Source organism: Coffea arabica, chromosome 4e (assembly GCF_036785885.1).
Source record: "Coffea arabica cultivar ET-39 chromosome 4e, Coffea Arabica ET-39 HiFi, whole genome shotgun sequence".
Classification (NCBI taxonomy): domain Eukaryota; kingdom Viridiplantae; phylum Streptophyta; class Magnoliopsida; order Gentianales; family Rubiaceae; genus Coffea; species Coffea arabica.
Window position 1 is genome coordinate 864,249 of NC_092317.1, and position 26,974 is coordinate 891,222.

At 35.7% G+C, this 26,974-nt stretch overlaps 2 protein-coding genes across 5 annotated transcripts; both read right to left on the reverse strand.

The window, feature by feature from the left end:
- Positions 1-281: 281 nt before the first annotated feature.
- Positions 282-13,615, reverse strand: LOC113741749 (nuclear pore complex protein NUP107). Of its 3 annotated transcripts, XM_072046917.1 has the most exons (25): positions 13,568-13,614; positions 13,341-13,448; positions 12,599-12,918; positions 11,688-11,757; positions 10,864-10,982; positions 10,426-10,454; positions 10,214-10,339; positions 9,430-9,588; positions 8,987-9,079; positions 8,693-8,860; positions 8,266-8,364; positions 7,803-8,035; positions 7,664-7,721; positions 6,629-6,717; positions 6,387-6,518; positions 5,889-6,011; positions 5,002-5,100; positions 4,707-4,895; positions 4,024-4,198; positions 3,758-3,914; positions 3,359-3,561; positions 2,875-3,016; positions 2,164-2,324; positions 1,929-2,045; positions 282-669 (listed from the first exon to the last, which is right to left on the reverse strand). In XM_072046917.1, the coding sequence occupies exons 1-25, from the start codon at positions 13,597-13,599 to the stop codon at positions 601-603; spliced, it is 3,270 nt and encodes a 1,089-aa protein (XP_071903018.1). In that variant the 5' UTR covers positions 13,600-13,614; the 3' UTR covers positions 282-600. The 3 variants fall into 3 exon arrangements, with proteins under 3 accessions (XP_071903018.1, XP_071903019.1, XP_071903020.1); XM_072046918.1 differs by lacking the exon at positions 5,889-6,011; XM_072046919.1 differs by lacking the exons at positions 282-669; positions 1,929-2,045 and having other exon boundaries at positions 2,286-2,769; positions 13,568-13,615.
- A 3,605-nt stretch (positions 13,616-17,220) lies between these two features.
- LOC140004148 (oligouridylate-binding protein 1B-like) lies at positions 17,221-22,037 on the reverse strand. 2 transcript variants are annotated; one of them, XM_072046920.1, is made up of 12 exons: positions 21,736-22,037; positions 20,362-20,423; positions 19,906-20,008; positions 19,702-19,778; positions 19,563-19,624; positions 19,371-19,458; positions 19,169-19,244; positions 19,052-19,082; positions 18,709-18,828; positions 18,433-18,518; positions 17,981-18,157; positions 17,221-17,727 (listed from the first exon to the last, which is right to left on the reverse strand). In XM_072046920.1, exons 1-12 carry the CDS (start codon positions 21,838-21,840, stop codon positions 17,443-17,445), a joined length of 1,272 nt encoding a protein of 423 aa, XP_071903021.1. In that variant the 5' UTR covers positions 21,841-22,037; the 3' UTR covers positions 17,221-17,442. The 2 variants fall into 2 exon arrangements, with proteins under 2 accessions (XP_071903021.1, XP_071903022.1); XM_072046921.1 differs by having other exon boundaries at positions 17,666-17,876.
- Between the last annotated feature and the right edge of the window lie 4,937 nt (positions 22,038-26,974).

The window sequence follows — 26,974 nt, forward strand, 5'->3', positions numbered from 1 at the left end:
CGAGTGAGTAAAAGAAATTGGCCTGAAAGAGGTACTAAGCTCAAATGCCAACCCCAATGTCATTGAGACGTAAATAAATAAGGGAACCCAGAATACAATATGGCTCGCTATCATTCATCTCTACTGCAATTATTTCCCATATTTCCTAGAAAAAGAAAATTTTTATGTTTTCCGTAATCGTATTTTCGAATCATCCTTTTACCTCGCATTCATACATTAAGTCAAATCATTACTGTATATTCTTTTTACAAAAACTCCAAAAAAATAGCAATCTAAACGAGTTTCAGCATCACAAGTAATTGTGTTAAAATAAATTGCAAGAGAAATTGACATGGGAAAGATAGATGTTTCGGATATTAAGCCCCCATAACTAGTTAGATGATCTATGTAAGGTATTTGCAGTCAAGGGGTACATTTTTTGCTTCTGCGTATACACATACATCACAATAAGTTAGACACAGCATGATCTACATCAAGAACGGTGCAGCAGTGCACAGGGTATGGTACACCAATGGCGGAACCCAAGAGTTTTTTTTTTTTTTCACCAAACTGGAAACCAAGCGCTTAAGATCCCATTCCCATTTGCACCGTCGAAATGAGTCAGGAAAAATTATCTTCCAGAAGCTCCATTTTATGAATTGAGTATTCTCTTTCAAATAACAAAAATTCCTGCAGCAAACCAAATCCCAAACCAGTCAGCAGCACGCAATATGGGCACAGCAATAATAATACAAATCAAAACTTCTGCAAGAGGAGCTTGGTCAGTGCCGGTCACAACCAATCAACCCAGAGGGAAACTTGCTCGGTACCTTCTTTGTTAACAATCAAGCGAGTAACAAAGAATGCAAAAACCAGAAACGCAAGCAGAAGAAAAAAGGCTAAGGTTTTTTACTGGCTTCTGTTTCAATTGACTCTCAAATAGTTTCTAAAGTGATATTTACCTAATTCCAACTAATAAATGTCAAAAGCACGAGAAGTTCCTATAGTGATGTGCTCGACGCTCGCATTTCAAAATTTAGCATATAAGTGTGGATAGAATCTGGTTAAAACAAAAAAAACAAGGGCTTTTCGAGACACTACTTGAACATGCAATAAATATTGGCACTAAGGAGGAGGGAAAAAATTTAAAACACACACACACACACACACAATAGCAACAATAAAGCATTTGGTATCATTTAATTCTATTTTCAAATCTCAAGTAATTTGACTATCGCCAATGAGGCAATGGTCTGATGATAAAAAACCAAGCTTGAGACCAGGGAATTAGATGTTCTAGATTCAAGACTGCTGGATGTCAGTTAAGTCTAACTGTATCTCAGTATTTAATCCATAAGTAAAGCATAAGGAAAGAGAGACGACAAGCCCCACTGTTTCTGCACAAAGCACTTACGGAAAAGCAAGTGCAGAGATACTGGTATAACCAATTAATATGACAAAACAGGAAGCAAACCAGACCCCAATAAATTCTATTTACTAATGAAGCCATTTGCAAGTAACTACCCTGTCGAAATTTGCAAGGGGTCTTCTATCTCATTTCCTATACGACTCTTTGTCCCAACATTTATTAAATTGTCATATACCCTTCTGGAACATCTCATTTTAATTCTTTTTACAGGGTAGAATACAAAGATAACAAACTAAATAAAAATATATAATAGAGAAACAAAAAATCAAAAAATTCATTAAAACCACATTTTTTTAGTTAATTTTTGTTTTTTTTAGTCTGTGATCTTTTACATTCAACTCTCTTAGTAGTGTTAGAACCTAAAGGCACAAGAAAAAGAATTATAATAGGATGCTCATGAAGGATATATGGCAATTTAATAGATGTTGGAACAGGAAATGATACAAAATGTGGGACAGAAGATCCTTTGTGGTCCAAATTCTTGTAATTGAAAAGAGACAAATTTAAGAACTGTGCTCACCTGCATCTGCTGCTGACTAAATAAATGAAGAAATCCAGTTTCAGCACATGAGACTAGATCAATTAATTCATCATGGCTTTCGGCTGGATTGCCGGCCTCCACGAGGGAAACGGAAACCTATGAATTACCAAAATAGAGACTCAAAAAAGGACACAGAAATTAATTCTCTGGCTGCTAGTTCACAGTTCTATATATTTCATAATTTTCTTTTCATTATGTTTCACCCTATGCCCACCTGCATACACCGAAGAGCTATTTCCGGAATGCAGCATCTACGGCAAAGGCCTCGAACAATGTATGTTGCTGGACCTTCCAAAGACCCAAGACTGCTTGAATACCAAGCATCTAATCTAGAGATTTCCAAAGTTACTCCGGCTTGAAACCTAACCAGCTCACCTGTAACGAAAGATATGGTTACTACAGAAGATTCTGCAGGAAAGAATAAGCATAATCAACCACAATAATAGTGCAATTCATTTAACATCTGTATTCCTTGATTTGGATTGTAATCGTCCTTACAGTTGGACCAGCAATTATACTAGTTGGATACAGCCAAACTCTGACAATGGGCCTAAACAGCAGTATTTAGAAATTTCAAATATAAAAGCTGTGCTGAAGAAGTCGTTGATGGACAAGAATCAAATTTGTGCAGTTGTATCAGGGAATAGAGAGAGTCTTATCCCAAGGAAAGATCAGGATTATTGCCATCACATGTACCAGAAATAAAATTTCAGACCCTCTACAAGTTCGTATCATCCTCAGCACAAAAACATACATGGGGAGAGCAGTAGCCCCTGGAAGTGGTCCAAGTAGCTTGGCGTCCAGTAACCAGTTCAACGCACTGCTATGACCCTTGGGATAAGTAAATTAAAGAAATTTGCACGACTTGCACAAACCAGACTTGATATAATATTAAGTAAATAAAGCAGCTACTGCAAGTCAGTACCTTTGAAGCCCGCAGCAAGCACAGTAGATAGGAGACCACCATCGTTGACCTCGTGTATCCCTAGCCCATCGCCTGCTACTGCTAAACAGCGTAGTATCACCTCAATGGAGTACTCATCCCTCGCTGACCTAGAGACACTCACCTGAAACCAAAACAACATTCATCGCCTATCAGGTACAGCAACACTACAACCTGATAGGCATCCCCCAAAAAGAGTATGATAACATTTAGACGTAACAACCATGACCTCCCCACTTAAAATCTACAGTAGAATGAAAAAGTCAAAACTTGGAGTAGATTACTCAATCATCGCATCTTGCAGGTACTAAGCCATCCAAGTAATAGCCAATAAACCATGTGGAGATCAAAGCATCCGCACGAAACCATAAGTCATTTTTTTTCATTGTAATATTAATGGTGTTATTATATTCTTTTAATTGTCATCTTCATTCACCAGGAAATCAGGACTTAAAGGTAAATGTACCATGAGTTGACGTTTCAACACTTCTTCCTCGCTCACCGAAGAGTACAAAGCACTTGTTAAGGTTGTGCACAAAGTGGCATCCGGAGACAAGCATTCACCAGAGGGTAGACAGAGCATCGCAGTGGCATGTAATTCAAGGTATACAGGTTCCTCAGATTCGTAAATTCGATCTTGGGTTGGAACCAACCAAGGAGCTTCTTTTCCTGAAGACATAATCAAAAGATATTCATTATTAGAAAACCAGTTCAAAAGTAAATTAATATGATGAGCAAGATAGTAGAGGTCACTGCAAGCAGGAGAATAAGCAAGCTAGGTCCAATCCAAATGACAGACAACATTAGTGCATCTATATCAACCTGCATCCTTGATCTCAGAATGCTCTTTCCCACTAAAACTTACTTTGTAACAATAAAAGGGATGACACCAGAGTTTCTTTGGCTGCTGTAAGTGCCCTTGTCTTTTCCTCAACTGAAAGTTCACGGGGAGGAACCTCTGAATTTTCTAACTCAACTTTTAGCCAGTTCCGGTATGTTGCATCACACGAGTAGTATTCATTCTAATTGATAAAACAAATAAATTAGTAAACAAAGAAAATAATACTCTTAATGATGATGACTCAATTGAAAAACTTAGAAGAAATGTAAACTACGATATCAGAAAGGTACCCAGTCCTCAAACTCTCGCAAATTCTCTGTAAGATGATGATCCTCTGTAGAAAGGAGAGTTTCAGTTGGCTCTTTCAAGGGCTCAGCAAGTAAACTAAGCAGTGTGTGGGCCCCAATTGAATTCGCTGGAACCCTCCACATTGAGATGAGAGCAAATTCCCGAAACAGAACGTTGCTATAAAGTAATCATAGGTTAACATCATTCTTGGAGAAAAAAGAAAAAAGAAAATCAGTGACCAAAAAATTCCTGCTACAAATCCGGAAGTTCTATATGATATTTCATCTCCCATATCCCCTTCCTATACGGAGAAAATAACAAACCGAAGGGAGAAAATTGGCAAAAGAAGTATCTTACGAATCTTGACAAACATGTAATTGTATTGCAGAAATAAACATTAGAAAAAAAATCAATTTATTTGAGAGACTAAGAAGAATTTAAACCCAAAATCTACATCGATTAAAGCAGGAAAGCAATAAAACTCTTATAAACAGGACTTGAAAAACCAACAATAAAAAATACACAAAGTGAAGCACCAGAAATAATTAGTTGCACAGATTTTAGCTTCAATATATCCATTTTGTGCACCAATATGACTTGAAAGAGGAAAAGACCTATACACGACAAGTCTTGCCTCTGTTAGTGTAAGCATACACCCATGAAGGAAGATAAAAGACAGAAATACCTATGAACCAATGCCCGGAGAAGAAGTTTGGAACTAACATCCTTAGCATCTTTGATTGTGGAGGGAGGTGTAAAGCAAAGCCATTGAATAACCATAGCTTTTTGAAGACTCTGCAAACGGTGCTGTTCTGCAATATCTGATAGTTTATCATATTTTCCAACTGTAATTTCTCGAGATCTCAACAAAATCCTGACAACGAATTTACAATTCAATGAATCAGTTGTGCCGTTGGAACACAGCATCCTTCGCACTAACTTTACACAACACAAAAATATTCTTCAGGAAATAAGTATACCTCTCAATGATTTCTTCAAAGCTGCCTTTAGAGTCATCTCCAGCTGAAAAAGGCAAGTACTCAATGGCAGCAAGAAATATCTTATACCTGACATGCACGCTGTTGAGAGAAAAAAGGCAAGTAAAACATTGAATAACAAGTCAAAGGCAAGTAAGCACTTACAATTAATTTCTCAAAAGCTAATAGACTAAAAGCAGCTCCTCCTAGGGTAGCAGTTCCTTCGAACAAGGGGAACTGAGAAATCCATCTGGGAACCAGAATTGGTACCAGAAATTTAAAGAACTCATAAAATGGAGAAGGGATACATCATATGCAGCATGCTGCGGTAAAGCTCAGCAGAATATGCCTCAATGTCATTTAGGCAGCATAACAGTCACCAACAAACCTAAAAGCTCAAACAGACTTAAATTTGACAAATCATCCTAACGTACCTTCATATAAGCAAAGGGCTGCCAAATTCAAAATAATGGAAGTAGAACATGAAGAAAGCAAAGATTTTGAAGGAAAACAAGTACAAGTAAATGGACCTATCATTCATAATACACGTGTTTGCTTGTGTAGAGAGAAAGAGCATATTTTCTCCAGCTATTGATTAACTGCCAGGCCAGAGCTTGTGATATGTATCTAAAGTGAAGATTATTATCCATCATGCATGAATGAAGACAAGTATGGCCTAATTTATCAGGCACATATTCCTGAAGTCAGCTAATCATATGCAATAAAAGGGTTCAAGGCATGATTAAAGTCCTGCCCACTTTTTCTCCAGAAAATGCGATGCAAGGCAAGGAACCAATAGTCAGCCAACTTTCTATCTAATAATGAAGGACCGAAATTTACACCAGACCAGGACTCAGCAAAACAAGAATCTTCACTTCATTGAACCAGACCTGCTATTAAGCCGTAACTCCATCATATGCACAAAGAGATCAATGCAACGATGGCGTGCAAGCTGAGATGCATATATCCCAACCAATTCCTCATGTTGCTTTGAGAATAGAAACATAGTATACCTGAACAGCAATATGAAAGTGAACACATCTATCCTCAAATGGCCTTTAAATTAACCCAAAAAAGAGATCCCAGATTATATAATTCACAGAAACAGATGATCTAAAGTTTATTTAGGGGACTAAATGAAGTTGGTAACATGCTAAGAGGACCAGTAATTTAATCACAAAACCAACCGAGCATCAAATACTATTCTCATGATATAAGTTTTCTAGGTATACCTTTATAGTTTTAGGGGAAGAACCATTGAAATCCAAAATTTTTACCAAGTGACCAAACATATCCACTTTTTTCTTAATCTATGCACTCTGACACCTAGAAGTGTGGTTCAAAAGCATTTCATATATAATTAGCACAAAAGGAAAATAATGACTTACATGTGAAGGATGAGATCACCAACTGTCATGATTTTCTCTCTGAAATCATCCTTCATCTGATCTGCAAGCAAATATCTAAGCACAAGCACTAAATGTGCCCCAAAACGCATCATCTGGGGATCGCCATGTGGCCTGCAGAAGGTGGAGACAACTAATCATGTTAAAAGAGAGGGAAAAATTTTAGTGGGAATAAAGCAGAAAGGTCTATACATAGCCTTCTAGCTTATATAGTGGACATATACCTGAAGACATTTTGGTCATCGTCTGAAGGAGATATCCATGACCATATGAGATCAAGCAAGCATGGCATGTCTCCTGACATAAGATTCATCTGTTCAAAAGCTTGGTCAATGACAGTAAAACCATTCGAGCAGAATTTAGTGTTCAAGACATTAAAACAAGACTCTTCAATTTATGACCAAAAATAAGGAGAAAAAGAGCAGAGCTCTGGCCATCGCAAAGGCTGCTTTCTTTCTGAATTTGCAAACAATCAACATAATGGACTGTGACAACGAAGTGTAGCCTAGTCGGTAAGACGCTTCACCTGTAACCGACAGGTCACAGCTTCAAGTCATCAAGGGGGTTAAGTGGAGAACCACTGTTGATCCTCTTTATAAAAAATGATAAAAATGGACAGTGGAAAACAAGATTAATTATCTAAAATATGGGGAAAGGTCACAGCTTGGAAGAGCTGCAGGAAAGAAGGAATAATGACATCTCACATCACAAAAAGATCTAAGTAGAACAGTGTGTGATGCAGCTTGAATTGCGTTAGCAGCACAAGTCTACTATTTTGTGCCAAATAGAACTTGTACAAGGTTATACAAGCCCCTAGGATATGAAAGTAAAATCCAGAAAAAATCAACTTTCACAGGATCAACCGCCTAAATAAGCAGCCTATTCCACCTCTCTGATTTACTGTTTAGAGGTTTCAGCTTTAAATGAGTATCCAATTTTCAGTTGCCAGTCACAAGTTGACCCATAGTTTACATAAGCAAGTTTTTTTGTGTCGAACATGTCCTTCAACACATTGGATGATCACACCACAAAAATCTAGCTATTCTGAATACCAAAGAAGTTTCAAATCCACAACCGAGGAAGAAAACATAAATCTGTAAGAGGTAGCAGCAGATGTAGAACACCTATTGACATTATATACAGTTTATCAATTTTCCCCAATACTTTTTGTCAATCAAACTGGAGAGTTGTCAAATGATTCCTGAGGTTAAATTTGCTATCTTCTCAGAAACAAGAATTCCTTTCAGAAAGATCATTACCTCAATTAGCCTCTGTTGCTCCTTGCATGCTCGTGTAACAGCTTCATGCACAGTGTCACTGTATGAGCAGAACTTGGAAATTGAGATAGTCAAAGAATACCAGTAAAACACCCATAATGGATAAACATGAAATCTTAACCTCGAATGGAGTTTCTGAAGCAGTGCAGCTAGGTGTCTGGGTTGCTGATTTAAAACCTGAAGGGGCCAGTTATCTGGTCCAGCTATTTGCTGACCACCATCCCCTTGTTCTGGAGTTTCCTCAATAGCTTCTTCATAACTTTTAAATTGATCCATTCCCCCAGGTTGCAAGCGTGCCAATTCCTTATCAACCTGGACATCAAGCCAAGATTTGGCCATTGCCCAGCAGGCAGACTGCAGAAGCATAACACTAACTGCATCTCATAATTGTTCAACCACAAATACAAGGAAACCAAAAATTAAAATAGCTAGGGATTTAGGTTCTTCACCCATGTCATCTCGAATTAGACAATAAAAGCAATTCAAAGAGGTGAACTGATAATGGAAGGCTTCTTTTGCCTGTCATCTATCCAGTTACAAGATGATTAATACAACTGCAAGCCAGTAAAGCAGAGCATAGATACCTCCCAGTCCATACAAATTGGAAGAATGCGCTTCAAGTTACTACACTGTGATGCATATACTGCCATTTCGTACTTCCCACCATCTTGCTTGGCAATTTGCTTCAACACAATGAAAGCAAGGAATATATATAGTTAGCAATGCTAAAGCTTATCATGTGCAAACAATGGCTGTCAAGAAAATAGGTACTAAAACTTCTAATTTTGTTCACAACTTTTATGGTATTGACATCAATTCACATAAAGCATCAGTACAGCTTAGGCAAGAAGATACATTCAAGAAATCAAGCAAGACCTTAAAAGATCATAAACAGGACAAAGGAATGAAAAAGAAAAAGAAAAAACATATAATACTTCAGATAGGAACTAAAAATACACAATAGTTGCTTTACTTGACAACTAAGCTTTACTTATAATGTTAATCATCTACCTCCGATGCACAATAAGAAGCCCATTTCCAGAGGCGATATTGATGGCCAATACCACTTTCCAATTCAATGGCCTGCAGGACTCTGCTCTTGCCATTTTTTACCAGGCTTTCAATGGATGGGAAAAGGTCAAATCCTCCAAATGGGCAGAGAGTTGCAGCCCTCCATGGCTGTTCAAAGAGAATAAATGCTATGACACCAAGAAAAGGCAAAAAAAAAATAGAATGAATCTCTTAAAAATACTAGCAATTTTATCAGAAGATAAGAAGAAATGAATAACTTTTTGACAGCCATACCTGGCCGGCAGACTGGCAAAGGTTGCATGCCTCCTCTAGTCTTCCTGCCCTCAATAAAGTCCAGACATCTTCCAGAAGAGATTCATCATGTTTCTGTTTGTACAAGCAATTGCTTAGGACATTAACTAATGCACATACACAATAAGCAAATACCAACACATAGCTACCACAAGTAGAACAAGTAGTAGTTTGTCTAGTTTGTCATTTCAAATCTGTTTCCCCTGAGTTCATAGGATACAACACATATTCCATGCCAGATATGCAGATGTAAAGCCAGAGTGAAAATAGTGGTATCCCATATTAAAAGGCAATCAAGGCTTCTCCTTACAAATAAAATAGAGTTGGCATCCAATATACATCACAAGAATAACGAACCCAGGTGAACAGTAACTCAGTATTTTAATTTAAGGTGATAAGCTATCACAGTATGTTCATTGTTTTACCTTGTCATCTGGTAATAGTTGTGCATGTTCACGTGTTGGAGCATCAAAATCTAAGTGATGAACAGTCTTTAGATTTGAGGCACCTTTCTTCAGAAACCGTTGGGTATGATGCCATATTCCAGATTTAGGAAGATAGGTACCCACATGAGAACCTTGGACCTGCAAATACATAAAATGGAGATGAATAAAGTGAATTTTGCTAAGCTAAAGAGCACTCTTTTGCAGAAAACAAGAGACAAAAAACTACACACATATAGGTAAGTGGAATTACTGTTAAGTTAAAAGAGCACTCTTTTATGACAAAAAACAGATAGCAATGTAACAAAAATGCTTGCATGTGGACAGAACAAATAAAAACATGAAAATAACTTTTCTAATACCTACAACCTTAAGTCTTCACCAAAAAATTCTTATCAAGTTCTTTCAAGGTTTACACTGTCTGCCTGTCTGTGCATGGATGTGTGTGTGTGTGTGTGTGAGAGAGAGAGAGAGAGAGCATGGGCATTAATACCACAGACCAAACCTTGGCCCCCGAAGCTAATAATTCATAAACGCAATAAAGTGTAACTTCCCTTTTCTTATATTCGTCACCAGATGTCAGACTCCCTCTTTATCACAAGCTTAACCCAAGCTTATTTCAGGTTCAAAACAAGTTATGATTTGCAAACAGAGTTGCACCATATTTTTTTAACACCATTGGCAAATGCTTTCTATTTCCCCCATCCCACACTAAAAGAAAAACAGTCAACCTTCAAATAAGGATAAAGATTGTCAAACTTGCTACCTTGTTCTCCAAATCAAGGGCCTTGGAGGCCAACCCCTCAAGCCACTGAATGATCCGGAGGCATAACTGCGCGGTATGATTTGCTGCAACAAACTGACAAGCCTCCAAATGCGAAGTTGTTGGGAACTGTCATTAATCAAGAGGGCGTTCAAGATGTGAAAAATGAGAAATAGATGTTTCAGAATAAAACAAGAGTATAAAAAGCTCATCACCAGGATTAGATCTTCTGGAATGTCTTCACTTCCTGCAAAAGCATAAAAAGCTTCACAATCATGGCTCCAAGAAGCATGGAGTCCAAACAAGAAAAACAAAAAGACTCCCATGCTTACATGGAACAACCTCAATTCAAAAAACAAGAAGAATAAGAACTACAAGTGGTCATGGAAATATAACTGCAGTGGAAAAGAAAAAGGCCTTACAAACTTATTTCTGTGGATATGGAAAACTGGATATGCAAATTTCCCAACAACGTAGATATAACCATTCATGCACAATATTGCAATTAATGTTTTTCAATCTACCATGTGCTAATATCCTATGTATAGTTCAAAAGTGCATGTTGCAAATTTGAAAACAAGCAAATGATTCACAGCAAGGTGTTCAATCACAGTCTCCACTAACATATAGCATAAGAAAGGCCAGAGACTTATTTCCTTTTCCATATAGATACCACAGCAGAGACCAAGAAGCAGCTTCATCAAGCAACAGTCTGGCTTTCTGCCTCATCAGTTTATCCTCTACAATCCTAAGTCTTTCATTGGAGCCAGGCCTGCAAGACAAAAAACTATGAGATGTTATTCAATGGTCAAATAGATGATTAATTGGAAATCCTCAACTAGTTTCTTTGCAGAAATAAACACCTCCGAGTTATAGTTGTCTTCTACAACCTCATAGAGCAGAAATACATGAATAGATGCAAAATATTATAACACCAGAAAGGAAAAGTAGAATTAATAAAACAAGTAAAAAGGAAAGGAATGGAAGTGAATTATGCCTATTAAATTCCACTTAGAATTCATGTTGAGTATAAGCTTCCATAACTGGTGGATTTTGGCTATCTTGCATGATAAGCTAGAGAAGACAGTCTCCACTTTAATTTTACCATTTCCTATTTGTTAACCAGTAGCATTTTAAGTGCATAAGAAGAACTCAAAAGACATGAATACTAATTGCAATTTTGGGATAATGAAATGTGATCTGTATGTAAATTTAGTTTCCAGGAAAATCTTAATCTAATTGAGTAAAAACAATCACATCAAATGAAATCTCAACCTGTTGCCTGTAGATTTCTGTACAAAATATGAATTGTCGTCCAGAATTTTTCATATCATGATGTCTATACCTTTATCAGGTGATTGGAAAGGATATAACACAACATCACAAAAAGGTAAAGCCAAATTCACATGTCCCATCAAAATTTGTTAAAAGATCTCATTTTCAGGAGTACATGGTGACTTTCATTAGTTCAACAAACCTGATTGACTCTGAAACTTCACGACAAGCACTTTCAAATCGCAATATCAAATCAGGAATAGTCATCAACCCTGCACCAGACATACAGCCGAATTGTAGGCACTCCTATAACTGGGCAGTTTAGAAAGGAATGGAACAGACTAAAACCACTAGCATTAACTGCAAAGTTTTAATGAACTCCAAAAAAAATATGTATATAATTGGTAACAACCAAGAGAGTACTGCTTGATTTAAAATGGGTACTTTAATGGGCAGTATAAATGAGAAAACCATCTTTGAGATTACTAGAATGCTAAGTGAGACCAGAATGATACTTACAAATAGTAGAGCCCTACAGTTACGAGTCCCACCAGAAACTTGAGTAGGTAGTCACTAGGACGAAGCTTACGAGTTCAGTTAACTCACTCGGCATAAATTAGCATCTCTTGATATTGAACAACAAATCAGTTCAAGGTCGTAATCAAATATAAGTTTAAGTTTGTTGCTTTTTCATTTGTAACTCTGACAATGTGGGAACTCAATTGTCAACATCAGAAACTAGGCCAGAAATGTTATTTTAGGCAAAGTCTAAACAAGCTTTCTTCCAATGACATCATCTCATTTAGGCAGCTCCTATCCACAAGTCAAAAGAAGAAAAAAAAACATACTTTATGGCTTTCACAAAAGATTTAAACCCATCTGAAATTTCTTCAGAGAAAGTTCAAAATCATGCACAAATTCGCAAACTAAATAATTTTAAAAAATTCAATAACAGGTTCAAAAAATAGTTTTAACACTAAAGGCACCATTTGGCAGGCTTGGAAAGCACATCCTTACTAACAAGGAGTGTAACAAGAGATGAACTTAGAATGACATGTTAAAAATAAAATAAAATAAAAAGGTAAGAATATTCAGCAAAGAAATGTCAAGCACCTTGAAGTGCAGAATCAAGTAGAGAAGCAAACAGAGAAAAGGTTGTGTCACCACTATCAACCAGTCTATCCTCTTCCTGCTTGAGAGTTTGTAGAGAACGAATTCCACTTCCAAAGTCCAGTTCAGATGGTCCCTGATCATCAATGAACGATCTCCTCTTGGAAAAAGCATTAAGAGGTGTTCCTCCATCATCCATGTCAAGGCCCTCAGCCTCCTGTTTTATATCTTCAAGAAAAAGTGCAGCATTTGACCTGATCTCGCTCAGCTTAGAAGCGGCGCTATCATGTTGAGGTGATAAGCTTGACCCTGAATGCCTTTTCCTGCATCGTAGAAATTCATTTAACCCCATATAACCAATCAACTTTGCAAACACACTATAAGTTATGGAGAAATGCCTGGAAAAAAGGATTGCCTGTTAACTATCTAAACCCAAAATCAGCTATAGGCCAAAGAACGTATTTTTCAGATGTTCCCCAATATAGAGAGCCAAACATTATGGTGCTCAGGCTAGGTTTGATTATTCCAACGAGCATAATTTTGTGTTGAATTGAAATACGAGCACACCCAACCTTTTGTAGCTTTTTAGATTTTGTGGTGGCGACATTAAACATATAGAGAACTTGGGGTGCATAAAACATTAGGGCTACTACATGAACCACTCTGCAATAATTTGTGGCGCCAGAACATTAGAGAAATAGAACAGGGTAGAGAAGGGCATAAATAATCTTAGGGGATGCTCTACCCGTATCGACGAAATTGCTCTCTGATGCTGAGATCTTCGGGGTCAAAGTAGCTCGGAGAAGCCTCCATATCCACATCTTCCATTCTGATTAAAGCTTCGAACCCTAATCTGTTACGGAAAGATGGTAGCAGTGAGCTTTGCCTGAATTGTGTAGCTTAAACCCTAGCCTAGCGTCTTTACGCGCGGGAAGGGTTTTGCTTAATTCCAACGAACGGAGCTATTCAGACCTGTGAACAGTAGACAGTGTCTTCAGCTGCATTGCAGTACCAACAATTTTTTTTTTTTATGTTTTCATTTTGTTATTTGTGTAAAGGACATCAGACTTTTTTTTTTCCCAATACAACACAAATCAGAAATCAGAGTACTGTAAATTAGGAGGGTGTAATAGTAACTGTAATGCACAACATTGGTAAAGTTTAGAGAGGTTTTAGTACATTTAACCCTAATAATATTATTAAGAATTAGGGTTTGTATACACTAACAATATAGCAATTTTTTTATACTAACAGTAGTAACAGCTATGGATGTATGGCACGTATGGATGATTTGAATTTCAAATTTAAATTCATGTTATATGACGCGATTTAAGAAAATCATATATATATATATAATAAAGTCGTATTCTCAGTCTTATCCCTTCATGTTTTCTCTTTCCTACGTGGTTTAACGAGACGACAAGTAATTTCCTACGTGACTTGCTCCTTTTTTGTTTAGATATATATCAATTCTTATTTCCTGTAAGAATTCTTAATATTATATGATTCTTATTTCCTACCCAAAAAAGGAACTGGAAAGTAATGCGATATAAATAAAAGAGACATAAATATCTCTATTAGATATATCTCCAAATTCATGCCAATAATTTGTGTACTGCATAGGGAACCGAAGTAAATAAGAATTGTTATCACTACAAAAAGTAAAAAATTAACTAATTTCAAAATGAACCATTAATAACAGAAGTCAATATCTGATGTTGGAAATAGGATTCTTAATAAATTTTATTATTAAGTGTGTTATCAAGACATAGTGCATAGCACGAAATTTATGGAAAAGAAAAAATTAATTGAATCCAATTAACTATATGTATTTGACCCGTATGGTCAAATATAAATTCCTATTTGAGCACGGGTTTGTAAATTCTTATAAACCTGTTCGTTGTTAATCAAAACATGCAGGTTATACTCATTGTTAGGTTATAGAATTCATAATACATCTCTGCTCAGATGGTGGGGAATATTTAGTGTGTGGACCCACACCATAGGAGTCCATGCACTTAAAGGATTCGATATAGTTGAAGTGGTCTTTCAAGATAAGTAAAATCTATCTTGAGAACGCACTTTTATTTCTTATAAGAATTCTTAATATTATAGGATTCTTATTTCCTACCCAAAGTTACGTACTTTAAACAACTTAAATCACGATAAACTTACTTTTAATGTTCTTATCAATATCTCTTTATATTCTTATCAATTCTTATTTCTTATGCCTACACTACATATAACCTCTAATATATTGATTTCAAGTATCAAATTCATGGTTAGGTATTTTCAGTGCAAGCGGTTGGCACATTAAAGTATCGATTTTGGGTTTCCACTCCTCTTGATTATTAGGTACATCTTCTTTCAATACATATTTTTTTTAAAAAAAGGCATGTTGATCTTCAATTGTAAAAGTTTAGTAACATATCTTGAATTTTATTTTTTTTGTTTTTATTTTCTGTTTTTTTTATGAACACATAGGATTAGTAATATATCTTGAATTAGTAATAAATTTCTCTTATATTTCACATATTATATCTCACATAATATTTTTGTCTTTAATTTTGATAAATCATTATCAAATTGGTGGAATCGACAATCAATACCAACCTAAAGCATCTTCTTCCCAGATCCCAACTAGTATAACAGATGATTCTAATAAACAACATTTCAATACACTTTATATGAATCACTCATCAACAAAAATCACAGAGGAAGGGAATCTTCATAAAAAGATTTGCATGAGAAGGTAGATTTAATATACTATTTTACTTTCTTAAATTATAATATTTACGTATTGTTATACACAATCTTGAATGCGATAAATCATTTATTTTTTTTATACTTAGTTATCCTGCTTTGCTATCATGCAGTGATAATGGAAAATCAATAAATGCTGATTTGCACGGACAAATCGAGGAGAATGTTCAAACAGAAGAAAAACAAAAACGAGTTTCTGAAGAGTAGAATATTATTTGATACTATTTACTGCACTTTTTATTTATTTTCAAGTTTTTGAATGCTATGGTATTGTCGAATGTTATTTTTTCCATTTTTGAATTATTATTTACTGAATTAGATGTTCAAATTTATATTATAAGAATACTTTATATATGATGTGCATATAGTAATATACTTAAGAAAGATTATAATGAAATATACATTAAGTTTGTATTTCATATCGAAATTTTTATAAAATTGACTAAATAGTTTATTATTTTTCGAAGATTCCCGTTCAACGAACGGTACAAAACTAGTTATATACTAACTGTGTATAAAAACATTATCCTATATTACGACACCTCATATTTTGAACTAAATTGTAAACTAACAGAATTCTTTTTTTGTTGCCTGTGTAAATCTGCTCTCCTTATCAATTCTACTTGTATACTTTGCTATTGAGAGGAACAAAAAAAGAAAAGAAACTTTTTAATGGGGATTGAATCAATAGTGTATGCTTTGAGACCAAATAAATAACTTAATTTGGAAGGCTTTTTAATGGGAATTGAATCAACGGTGTATGCTTTTTAATGGGGATTAAATCGACAAGAAAAGAGATGAAGCAAACCCATTATATGTAGATGCTGGGAGTGAGTAGTATGGAAAAATTATTTTGGTCTCTTATATCATTTTAAATGGGTGAAGTGTGTAGACACCAAAGGAAAATTAAACGGTTATTATTTTTAGTTTCTCGGAATCATGATCCCATGGAAAAAGTATTATATCTTTTAATGCAGTATCTTGCAATTATTGCTTCAGTAATTGTGAGATTTACTCGATAAATTGGGACACGTAAAGGGAGCTCCATAGGGGCCGGGGAAAATGAGGCCGAGAATTGAAACCGTTGAAAATTTCCTTTATTGACCTATTCCGATTGGAGGAAACTATCTCCAACGCTGCTTCGACAATAGGCTGGCTGCTGTGGAGTTGGTTAAAATGAGAGCCTCTTTGGATTGTGCCTTTTTTTTTTTTTTTTGGGTAGAAATGTTTTTAAAAATATTTTCTTGACCCATTTTATAATAACCTATTTGGCAACGCACGCACATTCTCTAATACTAAAACTCTGTTTGGCTGTTGCCGCGTCTGTCTATAGGGTTCATGGCATTTGGAGTAAAACGTAGCAATGCCCGATTAAAGAAATCCAGTATAAAGACGGGAAAGGCGTGGTAGCCCAAAATATTTCTCTCTTTGAGATGACAATCTCCAAATAAGAGACAATTATATGCACACGCCAATTTGTGATCAACCAGAACGATACAGCTCGAATGAGCGAATGCTCCATGGCTCAGATTCTCACTATCACAAGGTTTTAAGCTTGCTTTTGATGCCAGAAGCAAAGAGTCAGACTTAACAATTAAAGCGATCAATTAACATTTTTCTGAGTAATACTTCCCTGGAACGCTCTCTTGGCATGCGCATCGGGGGCCTATATTTCCTTTACAAGTTTAACTCGTTACTTCTTTAAGCGGGAGAGCCTTACAGTTTTCTCCACTTGGAAGCAATAATGTCTCGACAGCCCCAACACTGCTAGCGCCATACATATAGCCCTCAGAATTCAAAAGCAACCGTGTCTCATCGTAAGGGTATACAGAAGACAATAGCAACCAAGCAAGGCAACTCCGTCCAACACTAATAGGATTAGTAGCCTTTCATTCCCTACAAAACCAATGAAAAAGCATACATTCTATATGTTGATACACATGGCAAGCAGGTAAAGGATGGGTTAACAAACCCATCCATGTCAATGTCAATAAACATAAAACAAAAATAAAAAATCCAAGCCTCAAACAACAGCAAGTAGAGCAGGATAATTAGGTGGGTTTACAATGCCTGATCTTCTTGCATCACTGGTAGTACATAAGCTGCTGTGCAGCTGCAACATTTTGGAACCCCCCATCGTATATTGCTTGGCTAGCTCCAGCAGCACCCAACCCCATAGATGCTTGCTTCAGGGGATGTTGCCCTTGAGAGTGCATGAGGGCATGGACACCACCCATCTTGCTCATAGCTAGTTGCCGTTCATAGGCCAAGAGGTCAGTAGCCGAAAGGCCTGGCAAGGGTGCAAGAGCCGGTGGCGGAAGTGGGTTTGAGCTAGTTCCTGGTGGAGTTGGCTTGTTTCCCCATGAACACTAAGACACAAGGAAATTTGAAAAAGTCTAAATTTTAAGTGAAAATCCCAGCGCAATTCACTACCTAAGCAACCAAATTTGCCTACAATTTACCAAAGGATTTGATTAAGGTAAGGAAACAAGAAAGCATATTCGGAGGTACTCAAACCCTGCTCCCTTACCGTAACCCAGCAAAATAAAAGGGAACAGATGAGTAAGTTCATGATTCCAAGAAAATGTCAAAATAGGTGTCAGAGGAACCTGAAAGGCACACCTTAATTGGTTTCCCACAAAGAATTGACGGGGTATTGCCCATTTGAATCGCCAAAGCTGCCTCGGCATGGGTGCTGTATCTTACAAAGCCAAATCCTTTGTCACGCTGAACCCTGACTTCCTCAATCACTCCAGCACCCAAAGCATGGAAGTGCCGGTGAAGATCAAGTTGGGTTGCCTGCAAAAAGTAAAAGCACATTCTTGAAGTGCCTGCCAGAAACTCGCAAGTTCCACAATCAACTATTTCGATGTAGTAAAAAAAAAAAAGAAAGAAAGAAGAAAAAGTCTGATACACACACGTGTGTGTGTGTGTGTGTATGTATATATATATATATACACAAGTAAATGAAACAGGCAACATTCTCATTTATAAACTTAAAAATTCTGTTCATTGATTGTAAACTTGTAACAATCCTTTGGGGAAGGGAACAAGCAGAAGGGATGGATTCTTGCCTCTGGAGCAAGATTGCCCACATACACAGTGGTAAATTGTGGATTATTCTCTGGAGCATCATTATTTGCTGCCTCCTTCCCATCCTCTGCAAAACAAAACAAAACAAAACAAAAAAATCCTTGGTGAGAAATATAGCACTCTTGTTAATGAACAGAGTAAACTCTGAAATCGCCAGTTCTCCTTGTTTCACTCTTTTAAAATTACGAAAAGACAACATTAGAAAGGGAAAGACTATACACAATATATCTTTCTTATTTCTGAATATGATTGTTCACCTGATGAACCAGTTGTCAGTTCCACAACACTCTTAGCATCAGAACTCTGCTTATCATCATTAGCACCAGCACCTTTAGTAGCCCAATTACAACGTATCTGTCTACTGCCAAGCCATTTTCCTGAAACAATAGGAACCAACAACTCTAAGATGCAACCATTCGAACAGCAGCTAGAGGGATACAAAAGTAACCAACTATATGAACATGAGCAAATAATCACAGCCAGAAAAGCAACCCCATCTCAAATATGGACAATTTCTTAATGATTTGTGAGTGATAAAACATGCCACTCGCCCCGCTGGGGGGGGGGGGGAAGCGAACCCATTTCATCAATTTTTCTTACCTGTTAAGTCATTTATTGCACTCTGCGCATCCTGAAAAGAAAATGAAGTCCTGAGTATTGAATAAAACCAGTGAAGCGCATCAAATATCCAAATGATAGTTGCAGAAAGTGGCATACCTGCTGATTCCTAAAAGATACAAATCCATAACCCCTTGAACGGCCTGTCTTCTGATCCCACATAACCCTTGCATCACTGTAATATAAACAAAACAGCTCAAATAATCAACTTTATGGTCCAATCAGGCACAAGTTTAAGCATTATAATCAGTGCAGCCAACAACATGGAGAGAGAGATAGAAAGAGAGGGGGGGATGCTTACGAGCAACTAGGGTAAACTGAAAAACAAGCAAACAGCATGGCATCAGTAACCTCAGGGCTAAGATCACCAACAAAAATGTTGAAGTGACCTGAACAACAGAAAAAACATGCAGTTAACCAAAGAATATGTTATGATGTCATCTTCTTATAACTTCAGAATCACAAGAACATCAAACATAAAAGATTACCATACCTGATGTATCCTCCCTTTGACCACTGGCGTATGCCCAATTAACTTTAATTGGCTGCCCAAACCTGCATAGCCATAACATAAGTAAAGCAGAAAAATCAAGCAAGTACTATAGTGAGTGCTATACATACTGTTTACTTACAGATGCCTCCCATTAAGAGACAATATAGCAAGTGCAGCAGATCTACGATCATAATAATGAATAAATCCATAGGATGACTGCAAGGAGCAAAAGGGAGTGCGTGGAAGGACTTGACTGTCAGTGAACAAAGGCAAAACATATACCAGGCAATTGTATGATAACATAAAATCAGAATGGGGTATAGAAAAAATAAAAGTAGACTACCTTTTCTTTCCTAATAAGTTTACAACCTTCAACAGGACCTGTACTCGAGAAAACTTCCTGAATGAGTGGTTCAGTCACTTGGGTATGGATGTTTCCTACATACCTGCAATTTCTCAAAAATAAAAAACCTAGAGGTTTAAAAAGAAAAAGAAAACAAAAAAAATAAATGAATCTATAAGAATCTCCTTTGATTACTGAAGCATGTTATGAACAGAAGTACACACAAATGGCACAAGAAAGATGCTTAAGTTTATCACATAAATAAGCATTGGATGAATATCTATAACTCAATATGACATTCAATGAAGGGCAAACAAAGGGACAAAGACAATAGAATACCACATTGAATGGGAAATAAGAATTCTTAGTTGCAAAATTGCTTTCACTTCTACGGAGCAAACCCACTATGTGACAATATATACATCTACTAAGAAAAAGGCTCCAAACAGCACTCACACGCTGCGGCATGTACTTGGATCAAAACCAGGAGGCAAATTTCCACTTGGAATTGGCTCAATCTGCAAAGATTAAAAAAAAAAAAAGAATAAAAATAAAGAAAAATCATAGTGCTTTGTATCTCTACAACTGAAACCACCAAAGTACAGGCGAGTGAAATGAACACAATGATTTGACCAAGTACAGCACGAACATGTCACTACCAAAACTTCTGCAATACAGGGCAAGAAGAAACCCATATACCAAATACAAATAGAAGAAAGAAGACGTGTAAAGAAGATTGACATATAAAGGGGAATGATCAAAATGTTAAAATTTTCATAATACAGATCCGGTTAGTGAACACAATCAGTGGGGGTAAAAAAATGTTGCACCATGAGAGATAAATTCTTTCCTAAAAGCCCTGCTTGTCTATATAACACTTCTACCTTTCCAGTGCCTCCGCTACCTTCTTGGATTAAATGCCTCAAAATGGCAATCCATCAATTGAACCAACTGCTGCATTTTCTTAGATGAGATTTTATCTTGAAAGAATGAGAATTGTTGTACACTTTGACCATAGATCGGAAAATAAAGGAAGAAAGAAACTAAATAGTACGCAGAAGCAATGGAACACTAGAAAGTTACATCCCTGTTAGCTAGAAGAATAATCAAAATTCAGAGCTGCAATCCTCACTGACAACCACCGTTTTCACAGTAAAGACTGGTGCTTTAAGTGACCTATAAAACTCTCTAAATCCTCTCAAATTTCCTAAAAAGCCAGGTAACAGAAAAATAAAAAAGCCATATCCGTGAACTTGAACGAAAAAAGTTATGTTTAAAAGAAAAAGCAATCATCTTTCTGGTCTACAGCCAATGGACAGCATCATGCAATGGAAAAATAACACCCACAGTAGTAAAACCTGAACAGATAAACATACAAGGCAAAACAAAAATATAAACACAGAGCTTGCAGGCACTCCCAAAGGACTATAAAACAACGAAAAGAGTTCCAATTGCCTCTTGATTAACAAGTGAAGTCAAACAGGAAAATGAAAAAAAAAAAAAAAAGGACAACACATAACCTTATTTTTACAGCGGTCAAATTATCAAATTTACCATTTCAAACCATTCAATTCAATTTATCCAGGAGAATATAACAGAAAAAGTACAAAAGGGAGACAAAAAGAGGGTTTTGTGGTCAATTCCAACAATAGTAAAGAATGGGATTCTTCAAAAATGAAGCCATTTCATCATCCTCAGGCATAAAAAACAGCTCTCAGGAAAAAGCGGGGGAGGAACTCAAAGGACAAGAAAACATATCTATCAAGAGATAGAACTGTTATATTACACAAGGTTTAAAAAAAAGAATAGAAAAATTGAACAGTTTCGAACCTGAGGAGCAGCTAAAAGACCAGGGTGATAGAGAGACTGCTGCTGAAGAAGCGCGTGTTGCATCAGCGCCTGATGTTGCTGTTGCTTCAGCCTCTGATGCTGCATTTTAGGGTTACGATCGATTTGATCGACTTGATTGATGAAGAGACTTTGATGGAGGGTAGGGTTTCGAGAGTGAGAAGAAGAGCTAGGAAAGGGCCTCGAAGAAGAAGAAGAAGAAGAAACAGGAAAAAAAATTAAAGAAAGAAAAAAGAAAAAAAGAAAGGAAAAAAAGAAAAAGAAAAAAGACAAGAAAATTAAAGAGAGGCCTATCTAAAAGGGAGGAATTTAACTCGCCTCACGCGGATATTTATAGGACGCTTTTTACCGAGTCGTACTCGTACCGTAGACAGATGCAGTAAACCAGTAATTACATTTTACTTCTCCTAAGGTTTAATTAAATCACTGATTAATCCTCAAGGTTCAGCCAAATTACAAAAAAGGTCCCTATTTCTGTATTTCAGTCATTCTAACAGTAAGTCTATGCTAGCTACAACCATTGCCATTAAGCGTACGAGGCAGGAACAGTGGCTAATGAAACGGTTTCAAAATTATTTTGTTCAATTGAATGAAGATGCACATTTTTTTTGGGGTCATGTAAATCATTTTGAACACAATATATATTAAATTTAGAGCAAATATTTGTGACCCTACACACAGCGTTTAAAATGAAATACAACATGTAATATAACCAATTGACTGGATAGTGTTGGTTTGTGAGTCACCCTTGTATTAGTCTCTCTGACTCAATTTGGCGATGACTTTCTGAGCGTTCTAATCTAATTAAATGCGTGTATTTATTTCTGTCTATGGAAAAAACATCACATGTAATATATAAATTTTTTCAGTTTGTTTTTAACCAATCCTTATCATCAACCTTCAGGAATGGTGCCTGAAGGTGACGGTTCCTGCTCGTAATTCGCCATTAAATCATATCTATTGACAGTAGATGTGTCTGTGTTTTTTAAAAAGAAAAAAAGAATCTAATATCCCCCAAACTCTGTTGTTCTCCTTTTTCTTATCAATTACATTTTCATGGCTATCAATTTTCAATATCTTATGTTCAGCAAATTAGTGAAATCAAACACAAAAGTTAAATTTAGACTGATCATTTGTTGTCACTGTGTCACCAACCTATATCAATTCTTATAAAACCTTAAGTTGAAACATCACAAACAAAACATCTACTTCCACTTGAAACTTGACAAAAGCATAGCAAAATTAAAACATTGAAGCATAGAATTCCAAAAAATTCTTGTGGAGGAACAGGGGATGAGTGTCATAGGGCCAAAATCTAGAGTTTGATCTGTAATTTGATTAATCCATAAGAAAATTATGACCCAATATGTTGGACGTCGCCAATTTTATTTGTTTTTGGACGTTAAAACAATAAAAGCCTACGTAGCAGAGCCCAAGGTAAACCAGACCTGCCCACTTTTAATAGCCCAAATACACAACGGGCATGTTTAACCAAGCCCGAGAGCAAGCCTAGATCACGACACACCTTCCCAGGATAACGGGGGTGCACCACCGCACCGGAATTTTTAACGTAACGGTTCCGGCTTACGTAGGAATCGTTGGGATCGAAGTAAAGGAAGGGAATAGAAAGGACCGGTGGAAAAGTAAGGGAAAAAATGGGTCAAGTAGAAAGCAGCTTTCATCAGCAAAAAAAAAAGCAGCTTTCATCAAATCTTATTTGCTTTAGGGAAAGTAGAGTAAAGCGGGCTTTTATATTTTTTAATTTATCCGTCTTGCTTAGGTTAAATATGAACGGAGAAGAATGAAAACATTGGACGTTTTTATTTTGACTCAACCAAGCATAGAAAAAAGAGAAAAATATTGAGTGTTAATTAACTGCAAAAGAAAAAAAAAAAAGAGAATGATCTTTTTAAAAAAATCAAATAATATTTTGTTTGTATCATAAACACATTTCCCAATCCGCTTTTTTATATTTTCAACCACATTTTTATCTCACATACATTACATTACAAAAAAAGTGCTACAGTAATTATTCCAAATAATATTTCAAATAATACTCTATCCAAACATTAAATTCGATTCTCCCTCCATTTTCACCAATTTTTGGAGGAGACAATTTTTCAACAATATATCTTGGTACCATTCTTGTGAATTTTGATATACCAATTTTCTGCAATTCATCCCTATCAACACTTCAAAGTAATATACAAGATTTGGGAGCTACTTAGAGGTCACTAGGCTTTAGTTATTGTGTAAGCAACTTGTTAGAAATAGCGTTGTACCTGACGGAATAACTTTCGTGCTCCTGGTGATGTAGCAGGATAACTAAAGTAATTGGCAGCGGTGGATTTTTCTTGAGATTTAATGTGTTTTGCAAAATGAGGGATTTTGCTTAAGAAGGATTTGCAATATGGCAAAGGAGGAAGGATAATTGTCATATTAAAAAGAGATGTTTTGTTAAACAATGATTATTTAGACTAACCCAATAAGACCGGTTGGGTTGGGTGATAAGAAGGAGAAAATGTAAGTAGGAGACTTATATTTAAAACCTCCAACTTACCAAAAAAAAAAATCTAAGAATTAACTTAACTAGAGATGTTATTATTAAATAAGACACTTTTCATCAAAATAAAGTGTAATAGACGAATCATAGCCACAAGAAAAAACAACAAGAAGTATTTTATTACACCCTAAAATGTAATACAGCAATTAGATATCCTAATGTAGTGACATGTGTCATCTTTAAACTATAAAAGCCTTCTAATTAAGTTTGAACTCTTATATATATTAATCAAAGCAACAAGCAACAATTGATGATCTATCTCCAACGGAGAGCACAAAAAATAAGCAAGTTGGGGTTCTTCTCTCCTCTCTCCCTGTAGGCAGGCCTTCTCCTTGTTCTCTTTCAAGTTGGCTAATCTTTCTCCCAGTTTTTTATTTTGTTTTCCTCTAAAATACTTTTATTCAATTCAAACATTGACAAGATAAATTTTATAATCTAAATTTGTTTTTTTTTTAGATTATTCATACTTGAATTTCTATGAGGTTGAATTAGGTGATTTGGGGGAAAAAAGGAAGAAGAATCTTCCTTGATAGAGAGAAGAATGGAACCACAGTTTTTTTGGCTGACTAGAGTTAGACTTAAGTTCTATATCATAATTAAAGAAGAACATGTATCACCATACTAGGATAAGCTGTAACACTTGTAGGTGTAACAAAAGATCCATAGTCAAGAAAAACCAAATCCCATTTAGGGCTCTCATTTTATTTCCCTCCCGTTCCTCAATCCAAACAGTTTCTGAAGGAAATTGTCTCTGTCTCCTTCCTGGACTTATTTTAGAACTTTGCATTTTAAATTTCTCATCATATTTACTTTCACTAGGGAGAGATTTAAAACTCTTATTGGGTGCAGGTCAAGGAATTCGACCTGCATTCTTATTCAAAATTTTTTGAAAATTTTACAGCAGGAGTAAAGACACTTGTTTGGTCCAGTGACGGTTCAGTTCCTTTTCGGGTTCCCCATTGATTCTCTTGGATCTACTCCTTTCCCTTAGCGTAGAGTAATAATAGGTATAGAATATAATTTATCGTATCTGAAAAAAAAATCATCTTTACTTTTATGTCCCATAGTCCTATGCTGATGTACTCCTATTGGTGGTGCGGTTCCATATGAAAAGTTTTCAGTGACTTTTTTTTTTTTGTACATGTTTTAGGGTTAATATACTTCTGAGTCCTTAAATTTTGGATCGTTGACAATGTACACTCGAAATATTAATTTCGAACAATTTGTACCTTAATGTTATGTGAACATTCCAAATAGATTTAATTACTAATTAACATATTTTCCATCATGTATGTGTAGACTTGAGCATAAACATTGACCAAAAGAAGACACCTCAGCATAAAAGCATTCTCATTAGCAATGCGATCAAATCTGCTAAATTGAGGGCTGAAACTGATCAATCTACTCTTTTTAAATCATTTATATCTATATAAATTTGAGAAGGAATTTTTAGCAACAAATCTTCACAAACTTTCGCACTCTCAACTCTATTTTTCAAGCATCCTACATTTAATTTATTTTGTAAAAAACATCATGGGCACATTACACCCCTACGTTTCCCTCAAATAAGAAATTAACTCCAACTAACACCCCCACATTTCTCTCAAACAAGAAGTTAACTCCAACTAACACTCCTTACACACCTTACTCCAATTAACACTCCTCACACACCTTCCTACTATAATTAAAACTCTTCCAATCAAGAATTTCACTTACATTAAAACTCTTCCAATTCCATCATAAGATTGCGCAAGTTCTCTTTCCACTCCATGTTGTTATTCTTATTAGCCCTCAAATTAAATTTCACTCCACACACACCTTCCCACTACAATTAAAACCCTTCCAATCAAGAATTTGCGAATTTGCCAATGTCATATATTGCCGTTTCTACTCTTCTGATGCCATAACCAATTCCCACTACCAATTCCATTTTTCTAACATTTCACATTTAATTTAATTTATAAAATATATTCCTCTCAACTTCCACATCTACTATTCACATTTGAAATTGTTGATTACTTTTTAAAATCATTTCATTTCAAATTGTTGGTTAATGTGCATGTTATCCTATTTGAACTTCAACCCATCACGTTACCGATTGTCTTGCGTTATTTATGATTTTACAACAATTAAAACTTCTATAAGACCATAAGAAGAGATAACAAATATAACATCCTTTCATGCTTTCTTATTAATTTAAATAAGTAAGATTATTTACACTCCATTTTTGTTATTCATACTTCAATAATCATTTTGATCATATAATTTTCATTAATTAGACTATATGATAAAACAAATGGTGGAATTACAAATAATAAAAAATTGAGTGCAAATAACATTTTCTTAAGTAAGAAGTGGCCCCCATACCTTTATAATTTTAAAAGTAGTAGCTCCGCTTATATAGGAATTTGGTTTGAAGTTTATTAGTAGGAGGGTAAATAAAAAGAAAATATTGCCAAACTTAGTAAAAGTAAAAAAGTAACTGATAATATTTTATCTTTAAGCTTAGTAATCATAAATAAAAGGGCAAAATTAAATAGAAAACAAAAAGAAAATAATGTCATGGATTTAAAAAAATCAAGAATGGTACCATTCATGAAATTCAAATTATGAAATCACTAAATAAAAAATAAAGTACTACTAGCCTTTTAACGTGGA

Bases quoted from the DNA above. Each gene is read 5' to 3' on its own strand.
- LOC113741749 (XM_072046917.1), bottom strand. From the start codon at position 13,599: ATGCAGCTGAAGACACTGTCTACTGTTCACAG. The intron at 6,519-6,628 runs GTATATGTCCAC...CACCTTCTGCAG, and splicing joins GATGACCAAAATGTCTTCAG to GCCACATGGCGATCCCCAGA. The intron at 6,012-6,386 runs GTAAGTCATTAT...ATTGCTGTTCAG, and splicing joins GGTGATCTCATCCTTCACAT to GTATACTATGTTTCTATTCT.
- LOC140004148 (XM_072046920.1), bottom strand. From the start codon at position 21,840: ATGCAGCATCAGAGGCTGAAGCAACAGCAACATCAGGCGCTGATGCAA. The intron at 20,424-21,735 runs GTTCGAAACTGT...TAATCTTTGCAG, and splicing joins GTCTTTTAGCTGCTCCTCAG to ATTGAGCCAATTCCAAGTGG. The intron at 18,829-19,051 runs GTAAGAAAAATT...CTATTGTTTCAG, and splicing joins TGCAATAAATGACTTAACAG to GAAAATGGCTTGGCAGTAGA.